This window comes from Watersipora subatra, chromosome 10, assembly GCF_963576615.1.
Source record: "Watersipora subatra chromosome 10, tzWatSuba1.1, whole genome shotgun sequence".
Taxonomy (NCBI): Eukaryota; Metazoa; Bryozoa; class Gymnolaemata; order Cheilostomatida; family Watersiporidae; genus Watersipora; species Watersipora subatra.
The window spans coordinates 49,425,130-49,437,025 of NC_088717.1; the positions used below are offsets into that span (position 1 = coordinate 49,425,130).

General features: G+C 32.1%; 1 protein-coding gene across 1 annotated transcript in view; it reads left to right on the top strand.

Annotated features, from left to right (window-relative positions):
* Window positions 1–3,393: 3,393 nt before the first annotated feature.
* The window catches only part of LOC137407172 (uncharacterized), a 14,932-nt gene continuing 6,429 nt past the window's right edge, over window positions 3,394–11,896 (top strand). The window contains exons 1-3 of the mRNA XM_068093773.1: window positions 3,394–3,458; window positions 7,556–7,803; window positions 11,262–11,433. Of these exons, the coding sequence (XP_067949874.1) occupies window positions 7,558–7,803; window positions 11,262–11,433 (418 nt within the window). The 5' untranslated portion in view covers window positions 3,394–3,458; window positions 7,556–7,557. The remainder of the gene's footprint in view (window positions 3,459–7,555; window positions 7,804–11,261; window positions 11,434–11,896) is intronic.

The following is an 11,896-nucleotide window of genomic DNA, read 5'->3' on the forward strand; positions in this document are numbered from 1 at the left end:
CAAAAACACATGTGTAATTAATGATGAATATCTCCAAGTTCTTTTTTAGAATAGCATAAAAAGTCGCCAAAAATATTGAAATTTTTTATAATTTTGAAAAACGAATTTAAAAACACATTTGAAAAACACATTTATGCAGCAGTAGCAAAGAGCAAATAAATTAAAAAAGAAATAATATATTTTCAGTACATAATCCACCAAAAAGTATTAATAATAAAACAATATAAAATTGTACTTCAACTATTAGGAAGTATGAACAAAGAAGCTTCACATCTCTCGTCTTATTCAGGGACTCGGAAAAGCTAGCAACATAATCAAAAGATTTGTCTGCCCTTGTCATTTTTAATATGAGATGTTGAAGTTTTAATAAAAACACAAGCTATGAAGTGCATATACCGTAAAACATCTGTTTGAACGCCACAACACTCAACTAGAAGTTTTACGTTCTATGCACCTAAAAGGAGGCAGTGTAAACTTTTAAAAGGCTAATAAGATAGTAAAGACCAAGTTATAAGTGTGGCTACAAAAGCTGATAACATCGGCATTGGGTCAAATGGACTGAGGACAGACATTATTTTGGAACACTTAGTATTTTCATTTTTCTTCAATTATACATATACATGTATGTTCATAATATGCGCATTATAATGATAATGCTTTGCTTTTCCAATAATAAGAGGAAAATAGTAGCTTATAACAGCCATGAAAATTTATTTTTGTTGCACAGGATATTCCTAGAATGAGTATTATTTACGTATTGTATTAGTTATTTTGTTCTTATTTATTTAGTATTATTACTAGGTAAAGCCCTGCAGTTAACAAACTGGAGTACAAGATTGGTCTCTACAATATCCTGGCAGTCATGTTATATTGTTGCCAGTAGGGTTGCTAAACCTTCTGAATAATTAATTACAAAATCAATTTTATACAATGCAGAGCTTCAATTACATCAGATTCACTTGTTACCTGAATAGATGTTGAGCCCATGAAATTGTCTCTCAACACTTTGCAAAGAGAGAGAATAATCTGAATTGGAGTTTTAGGAACTTACTCATGAAAGACAGCTTATAAAAAAAAGTTTAAATTACATTTTCAAGAGTTATTTCCTCTCTGCTGCATGCATGGCATTTCATTTTAAACCAGATCCATCCTTGACCTAAATTAAACTTGAAAAATAAACTTCTGATAGCATGACATAATGCCTAAAGTCTGTGTGTAAACTTGTATCATTGGCTTTGACTTTAGTTTAGAAGCTAAACTTTAGTTTCCAGAAGCTAGAATGGAAATTCTGATAGTGGCTGTGATGTTAGGTATACAGTAAAGAGGCTGACATTCCATATGTGCTATTTATAGTCATATAAACAGGCGAAGTTGATTCAAATTTGCCAAGGTTATTATTCTCGCAAACATTTTAGTTTAAGTATAACACAACCCCTACGCAGATCTACTACACTAGATATAAAAGGTTTGCTGTAACAGCTCAACTTAGCCTACGTCACAGAAGTCAGTACATGGACTAGCTGTATATCATAAAAGAACCAGCCTTAAAATATTGTATCAAAATAACTGCGCTAACTCGGCTCTCTCAAAGTATTGACTACTTACAAACTTAAGAATAGGCTGAATAGCTTTTGATCATGTGAATGACCAGAACAGATAAAATCTACTCCATGCTTAGAGAGTAAAATGAAATCTTTCCGTGTGGCGGCTGGAGTCACAGTACATTAATTACCTACTCAAAAGAGAGGTGACGGCAACAAAGTCTATAAACTTTATAAGAAATTATTACTAGAGACTTGTTTAATGAAGTGTGACTTCCTCATAAAACAAATTAAACTCCACGAGAAGGTTTGTACACAAGTAGTAATGCGGGCTCATAACAGGTGAAAAGTTTGTTCTCATAATAATGGTTTACTTGACTAACTAGAAGAGTGAATGCTTTTGGGCGACACCTTATTGCCTTCTCATCTTTTTGCTGTCTGATATCTTTGCATATCTTTGCTTAAGATAACGAGATATCATTAAACGCAGCTTATCAAACAGTGATTTAATGATGAACATGCTGTTTTGCCAACTCTATTGCCTACTGCAGTATACCACTACTAATAATAATATTATATTGCTATTTATTCAGGTCGAAAGTAAACAAAGTTTGATATTGGTTCAAGGCTTTTTTTCATTATTTATATTTATACACTACAAAAACTGTACATGGAAACTATGTAAAAAGTCTGATTTTTTAATTAATTTTATGTACTCATATATTATACATGCACATATTATATAGTCAGACCTGAAAATGGCTATTCAATGCATTTTACCATGGCATCACGCAAGAGAAAGATAAAAAACAAAGCAATAGTTGGTTGAAGCATAAATCTTAAACAAAAATTTTTTACTATAGTATAAGTTTGTTAGAATTTTTATTTGACATTTCCTCTTTTAGCAGACTAGAAAATGGAACAACTATTGTATGCATGTACGTACAACTATGTATCTATGTATGTACAAATATTTGCGCAATTAACAGCTGCTAATTTAACCAAAAGTTTTTATATTAGCGCGTAAACATATTAATAAGTCTATGGATAAGATTAAAAACTCAATACCAAATACATACAAAACTTGGTAGATTTTTTAGCAAAGTGAAACATAAGGGTTTAACTTGAAATTGATAGAAATCATTTGTAAGGTCTAAAGTTCTTTATTTAGCATTAATGAGTAAAGGAACATTTGAACTATTAAACAATAAAAATATATCAGATTTTATTATAAAAACCTTTGATTAACCTGCATGTACTAGCGCTGATAGTGACAGCAGGCAACTGTTAAAACTTGTGAAGAACAAGTCACCACACGCTAAAGCTTTCATTCAAATAAAACATAACAATATAATCATAATTGCTTTGTCTAAATAACAGTGATATTGCAACAGTAGAGAGATAGTTTCATTTATTGCACAATTCTTATTTGTCAGAATCATGAACATCACAGAAATGTCAAAAGTTATATTTTCTAACCAAAGCCATTCAGTGATCAATCCGTTTACGTTGCCACGACAACTGTTGAAATATTTTGCGCATGAGTTAATCTGCTAAGCTCTTACCACATTTCACTCACTGTTCTCTTTAGTTCCTCTTTAGTTCCTAGTTAGTAAGCTGATTTAGTTTTTCTATTGAAGATTAAATCAGTAAAAAACTTGTTAGTTTCCAAGAGAAGTAATTAGAAATAACTGCAACTCAGTAACGAAGTACCTGTTGTTGTTAATATTAATTGTTAATATTGTTGTTGCTGTTGGGCTTTTCTGCTCAATAACAGACGGAGTTGCCAACAGTGAGCCACAAACTTGAAGCGCGTTAAAGACTGTCGTTAGGTCATTGTTGTAAGATGACCACCACTCAACGCCTGCTGGTGGAAACGTTATAAGTCTTTTCTAAAGTTTTCTTCAAACTGCACAGGTGAGGGCTTCTTGTTACTCTTTTGTCAGTGTTTAAAATAGTTTGGGACAGTTTGTAAAGTCTTTATAGAAACATGTGGGCCAGTGGCAAATATTCTTCACATTTTACCACTGCTGCGTTGTCAATGAGTAAAAAATGAAGTCACTTTATTGACCTTGTTTGAGGATGAGTATCTACTATATATTTACTAGCAATATTACAGAGCAGCTTTAGCTAAAAGCATTGCTGGTGCTTCAAGGACCAGTAAAATGTTTTAGCCAATATTTCTTCATATTAGGACATTAACGCTATTTCTAACTGATTGAATATTACTTGACTGATGACTAACACTTGGTAAAAAAAGAATGTGTTTTGTTTACATAACCTTTATAGAGTTACGCAGTAAACTAAATGAGTGAAACACAGCTAGTTCTCACTTAATGACAACTCGGGGTTACGACGGCTGATAATCATGAAAATTATCAAAAATTTACTGGAAGAGGCTAAACGAAAAAAAAATTCCTTAAAAGCATTGAAGTAGCTATGAATGCGTATACAGGAAACTTGTACACTAGCCATGACGCCGTTTTTAATCCTGCGCAGCACTGAGCTGATTGCCAAGATGTTTCAAGATTAAAATTGACAAAACTTGATATCGGTTAAAATGCTCAGAAAAAAATTTCCGAAATCACATTACTAGTTGGGTGACTGCCTCTCTCTCTCATAATTGATATCTGCTATTGTGTTCAAGTTGCAGCGCTATGCATATATATTCTGTCAATTTCTTTACTGAACTGCAGCTGTAGGCGTCATAATTACACTTCCGCTTGACTCTGAGTTTTTCAATAAAAGATCTCGTTCAAACTATTGTATCTTTGGGCTGGGTATGTTAACAACTAGACAAATTGCCTTAAATTGAAGCTTGATTTCTTAGCTTTATATTTATATTGTTTTCATTTGCATCACTTCAATGGTAAAGACCTTTAACAACGGGTTTTTGAAACAACCCTGTAATTAATTGAGAATTGCCTGTAATACAAGTTTTCGTTTCTTTGATAATAAATATACAAAAGCATATTTAGCTATAGTTAATCATGTAATCATCATGTGCGCCATGCCAGCTACACAAAGGAAAATATTTGCAAAAAAATTGAAAGATAAGATGACCACAGACGTAATCTAAAAAGATTTTGCAGATAGAATATTTTTTATGAAAGTAGATTTCAGTGGTCAAAATTTCAGCATCCTCAAGACAGATGTTTGTTTTTCACAAAACAATACCTTTTATAACATATCAATGCTGCAATAAACTGTAATTCTGTAAGACAAAAAGCTCATAATCGACTACTGACAAAAATGAGGCCAAATACTCATCTTTCACAGTTTTATTTTGCCCTCATTGTCATCTGATACTAATAGTTTTATTATTACTATCATAAGCTGAACCCCACTAGAGGTGGAAACACACTAGCTATGGTAGCCGCTACTTATTAACCAATTAATTTACTTGCTGACATCTGCTGGTAGAAGTTTGAAAACATGAGGGCATGCCACAATAGCATAATAGCCTACATTTTTATCAATAGAAATTGCAATATTGAGTGCAACCAGCTAAAATCCGGATATTGACAGTAGCTTTCTAGCGTTGCGTCGACCATGCGAATTGCTTGCTTTATGAGCACACAAGTTTAACGAATATGTAGAAGAGTTTCTGATAGTCTTTCTATAGCCTGTAGTAACTGGTAGAACAACTAAAAGAGAAACTTCAAATAGAGCAGCATTTATAACAGTTATACTACAGTTTTACCTGCTTGAGTTGTCATGTTACAAGAATATTCATACGTATGTATAAATCAATAACAACAAAATTTTTATAGCTGTTGCACTTGTATTAGGTGATTGATCTGTACATGCACATTACAAAATCTCTATTTTTTTAAATATGTCTATTCTATTTTCCTTGGTATAATCTTTAGCTATACAGCATAAGTATCAATCTGAATGTTTTGAGCAAGGTGTGTAAAAAGCTCTCCAATTTAAAATTAGTCCTGAAAATGAAATTGAGAATTCTAGCTCAAAAACCTTTCTACACTAATTGTATATTTTATAGAAGAATCCATAAAAGCACAAATATACATAATATATTACCTGATGAACTAGCAAGCAGCTAATTTTAGTTTTTCAAAAGTTTAATTGATCAAAATCATGGAAATGACAGTTAATATAAATATTGTGCTTCACCTGTGCTTAAACCTTCAATATTGAAAACATTTTGAGTGAAATATTCCTTCAAATTTAAAATTTAATTTTTGGAAATAAATCGACTAAAATTGACAATTCAAACTGTCGATAGAAGCTGACTAGTATCTAAGCTTTCATGTGTGGTCGGCAGTAACGGCTTAATGATGATGTGACTTTAGCTAAACCTTGGCGAGAAAACTTATTATTAGGGCTCAATGGTAGGCCTCATCCGCTGATCACAATTTTTCCAAGTTTCATCACAAATGCGCCTATATACTGCCAAAAAATCTCTTTTTGACCTGATCAACATGTACCACTAGGTGCATCAAGCCAAGGCAAAACTGCCATATTTCTCCTAAAATTGTGACAGTATGTAACTGGAATTTATTTTCTTTATATCTACCGCTCAAATACTCCTTGCATGAAAAGAAGCCACAGTCACCCTTAATAATAGACATGAATCTATAAATATGTATGAGTTGAGTAGCTCAATACCTCAATGAGCTTCAGTTTAAACTGCTAACACCCCATCAGCTAATAAAATCTTAGCTTTCAATTCAATAACAACAGGGTGCATTTTTGTGTTGTTTCACAGAACACAAAAATGCACCCTCTAATTACCTAAAAGTTAGCATAATTCTAAAAACATTTGGTCACATGGTACGTCACCGCTAGCTATTACGCAAGTGCTATTTCCATTTCCTTGAATATCATAAGCCATTGAGTTCCTTGTAGATCACCAACGACAATAGCATCTGGTACCTGTGAGTGCAATGATCCCCTTTGAATAACCATTCATTACTTGCTGGTTATCTTATGTATAGGAACTTCGTTAGGATAAATATAATTCAATAAGAATGTTTGACAGGCACATGTCTATAAAAAGGAACATCATAAAATATAAAAATAACAAACTATTAGAATTATGGAGTCAATTTAAAAGATAATGCATGTACATGTACATTTACACGTATATTCACATGTACATTTACATGTACATACATTATACACATGAACATGGACATGTAAATGTATCTGTAAATTTACATGTACATGTAAATGTACATGTACATGTACATGTACATGTACATGTGTATAATGAATGTACATGTACTACACGAACCTGAATTATATACATGTAAATATACATTTATATACTGCAAAAACTTTTCAAAGTTTTTCAGCTTATCGACTTTTTATGACTGAAGGCGTGCTTTGAGCTGCATAAATATTGAGCACAAAGTACTACTCCATCACGTACCTCAGCTTTTGTCGTCACACAGAAGAGCTGCAACTATTAGCTAACATCATATAGTGCTGACTGAACGTCCTCCATCTTTGTATTGCTTTCTTATAGAATCAGAGAAAAGCTCCAACAGTTTTCTACCATGTTTAAATACACCATTGTGACTAAATTTCAGTTTTTTAAAAATGATAAACCATATTATTTCAAAAATCATTCATTTTGAAGCTTTTCAAAAGTGTGCAAACCTATCTTTTTCCCTAACCTCTAGGAATAGTTTCGAACAAATGGGCGGACACAAAAAAACATGGCTCTTATTATAGTAAATATTTAATACTGTATAGGTTGACATATTTCAGTATTGACAAGGTCAAAAGTCAGCATCTAATCTCGCTCAGGCAGCTTAAATTTAATCATTCCTCAAACAACTCACCTGTATGCATTGCTTCAAAATTTAGTCGATGTTACACAAATAAATGAAAAGGGGGTTACAAAACAACCACCGCTATTCCGAATTCATAACTGCATGCATATAAATATTTAGCACACTAGGCCAATGCTATCACTATATATTTCTGCGGTTGATGATAAATATAAACATATTTTGTATAGACTTTTTGCTCTGTTGTTGCAGCGATGCTTCAGGGATCCTTTTTGCTACTGCTATGCTATATGGTTCTGAGGTCTCTCTCAGATGATGTTATCATCGAACAAAACTATAACAGCTCAGAGATAATATCACGGATGAAAGAGAGCTACAAATATGCTTTAGGATACGATGTGCTTTCACCTAACATAATTGACTTGACAATTACTCCAGAGGAAGTGAGAGAGTGCGAAGTGTCACCCGTCAAAAGCTGTTATCAACCTTTGATTTCTCTGGTAAGATGGAGTTATGTCTGTCATGACTAAACTTTGTTTATGATCTCACGGAATAATGAGAAGCCATACAGATGGCTATCATTTCCCTTCAATAGTTGCAGTTTCTATAAACTGGTAATACAATACTAGTTGCTACCCAGTTTTTAATATTTCAAGTTTATTTTCCGTGTTTATGGAAATTATTTTCATAGGATGAATTTTATTTAAAAAAACATAGCTTTTGGCTACTAAAGCTGATATATATATTTATAGTATTATGAACAAAATCTTTTAAAGCTGCCTACCTTAATTTTAGAAGACGGTTCATCAATTAGCAGTTAGCACAAACATAACATTTTACTACTAAAATAGAATGATTCTATTTTTATTTGAAGTTACTTTAAAATTCTACATTATTTTAAGTTAAACAATCCATAATGCATATGACGTGTAAATATATTGTAAAAATTTCTGGTGTTTTCAATATTTTATTAAAGATTAATAAATACAAGCGTTTGTAATCAAATGTATAGATGATTTTTCAAACAAACCAATGAAAAGTTTTTGCAGACTCATCGTAGCATAGTGAAAGCTTGTTCGTCTTGCACAATGTCTAGATGAGTTAACTTAAGTCATTTTATTATTTTTCTACTAACGTTGTTTCAGGTGCATTTTAAACCTAACATACAGGTAGGCCTACAATGTAAATAAAATCATCATGGTAGTTGCATAATAATCAGCTTTTTAATATTGTAAAGTTGTTAAAATGCTGAAAACAATTACTGATTCTTAGGTACAACCTATATATTTAAATAGTTGTAATACACATTGATTTATCTAAAAAGTGAATGCGAATAAATTTAGCTTTTGAACATTGTACTCAACTTTGTATTTTTTGATAAAATCAGTGACTTTTACCCTTTTTAGACTGTTCAGCAATAAATTTAATATTAGCTTTTTATTTGTTTTAATTTGCTTTTTGTCAAGCTTGTGCGTTGCATGCTGTCACACTAGCAACTTACTGTAGCACAGCAGAAATACTTATCCACTATGATATTCTTAACGATTTATTTCGTATACATTATGCGAGGACATGAATTGGTCTCTATTGAACCACTTAAACCAAACTATATCATTTGGAATATTGCTTCTTGTTTACTAATTGGTATGTTTCTATCCGTAACATTTCTGTTAATTTGTAAGTAATTTGTTCAGTGATTCAAAACCTCTAAATTTAACTACTGCTCGCATGGAAAGACCAATTATGTTTGCCTTGCGGAAGTCATAATTTGGGAGTTATAAATAGTAATTGTACGTAAGACAAGCTTAATCCGCACTGGATTAGGAAAACCACTTCCGACGCCATGTCAGCTTTAATAGATGCGTTAGAAATATCAGCAGACGTTACCAATGATCACAGACTAGCGGCTCATGAAGTTGCCATATTTATTTAAAACCTGACAGATGAGCTTGCTAAATTTTTTTTTGTCAAATTTTGACAACTGTTTGTGAAACATAAAACCAACAAAAAATAAACTAGAATTAAAGTGATCTCATTTCTTTTCTAATAAAACATATTTTTCATGCTCCCAATCTTTAAACATTAATCTTATATTTTATAATATCTTTTAGCAAATAAAAATGAGAAAATGTACAATTTAGTTATTTTAAGGAATGTCTTTCCTACAGCAGCTCTTTTAGGACAGCACCTAACCAGGTTTAAACTCTTTCACTAAAGATTTTTTTACTTGTTCAGACAAAATAAATTTTTGCCAAAAAACATTAAACTGATGTGGAAGGTAGAGCTTTTGTATAAGAGTTTCTATATAAAATTCTTTGAAATCAACAAAAAATTTTTGCACAAGAATAAATGCATTAGAAGTACAAAAGCTACTTTAGATATTTTTCTAGTGTAGTAAAAGCGGCCGCAAAAATGTATTTTAAACTCTAAAGAAAGTGTATTTGTATTGTGCACTAGTTGCTGTCAAGCTTTTTCTTCTACTATTGTGCTGTAAGATATTAAAAACTTTATTTTAGACTTGGAGACGCAAACATCAGAGTTATCATTGAATGATAACTCCTAATAGCATCATAAAATGAGTTGCGTAGAATGTTAATTTATTTTGGCCAGCATATTGATTGCTAGTGATCATTATGATCAATATTTATATTGCTTAGCACATAATTAGTAACTCACCAGCAGCTGGTCACTGTAGTTTGTATAACCTGCATGTTAACCATTTTTATTTTCTTGAGTTCATATCTAACTGAATGGCAATGATATGCTACATGTTGTCTTCAACTGAGCAAATAGTCCAATGAAGGAAATACTATCTTTTACCATATTATTTATGGTGTAACATTTATTGTGATATAACTCGAAAATAAATCACGCAAAGAAGCACTCAGATAAAAATATGTGCTAAATGACATTACTCATCGCTATCGTTGCTATAGACGATATCAGCTAATGGATTCAGGTTGAAGCTTTACGCGTCTCTATAATTCTGGTGGTTTCTGCAACTATAGATATCTTGATTCCACTCTTGCTTGATCTGAGCATTTTAACAGCAATCAAGTTATTTTGATTTTAATCTTGAAACATCTTGGCAGTCAGGTCACCTCAAGCATCAAAGATAATCGCAAATGATAGGAAAATGCTGATAGTTTTGGTATAATCTATTAAAATTTTGTGCAATTTTATTTTTCAAAACCATGCATTTCAACGACTTTCCTCGACCTCACTCTAGTTTAATCCGTTGTAAAAAAGCAGACAGCAAATCATTAGCAAAAATAATAAGTGCTTTATTTTTTTGAAAGCCTCAATTCTCAGGATGTAGAGTGAGAGTTGTGCTACCACGGTTTAAAGAATAGCAAGAGCTTAATTTGACCCTTTTGAATTCGTCAGAAAGTTTAACTGGCCTTGCTAAGATAAAAAAACTTTAGAGCATTTAGGGTGGTTGCTATAGATTGATGATAGAAAGACAATAAGGGCCATTCCAATTTGGTTTTGCCAAATTATTAGTGTTTGTAAGTATTTAATGAGGTTACAGCTTTGAAAGCTAGCTTTCTAAATTTTACAAGTTTAGCTTTCTAGATTTACTTAGAAAGCTAAATTATACGTGTACACAGACATAATTAGCTACATGTAGCTTCTACAGTCATTTAGAGTTATAGAAAAACTCTCTAGGTAGGTGGAATTCTTACTTTCCAACTCTGTAATGTGCTGATGTATCAATTGCTGCTGGTTGTGGTGTCCATCATGATTTGAGTAAGGAGTTGTGTCTCAGCTGCGAGAAAATAACTCTAAAAAATAACTATAAGTTATTTTTTTGATTTGTCAAAAAAATAACTATAAGTTATTTTTTTGATAGCATACTCTGAATCTTAGCCATTGTCTCAAGCTAGCAGCACAAGTGTTACACCCTGTTACAGGCTGAAGCATTGATGTATTGTTTAATTTGGTTAGTGTGCTGTAGGTGAACCAGGAGACTGAAAACACCTGCTATGTTTGCCAAAGAATATGCGAGCAGCTGGATTTGGCTGAATTTGAACGATATGATTTTATTAACACCAACTACACGTACAATGGAAAAGAGTATTCACGCTATGCAATTGTTAGAGATTGTGTGACCAAAGTACAATTATCTGGTGAGGCCATATTAGCAGAGATCACACTGCAAATTTGAAAATTTTTGGGTTTATATTCAAGCAAAAAAGTAATGATGATTAAAAGATGACTCGACTCATTGCTATTTCAGGGTACGTTTGCATTATGTGAGATGAGTTTTTGAATCTCTCTAGTAAATATAAGTAACAGATATAGGACAAGTTACCCAATCGAAAATATTAATAAGTCAAATATGCATAATGCTGTTTTACAATTGATTTAGTTGCCAGCTTATATCTTTTGATAAAAACTTTATGATGGCCTATTAATTTTAAATTCTTACAAAACTTGACTTCTAGAGTTCAGCTTATCACTCATTGGGTCCTAAACTTTTACATGTAGGTGAAGTTTTACTTTACTATATTCTAGTATGACGAATCCTTGTTGTTTTATCGTCTGTCTTTAAAGAAAAACAGTTCTAACGTCATGAGAACTAAAAGAATA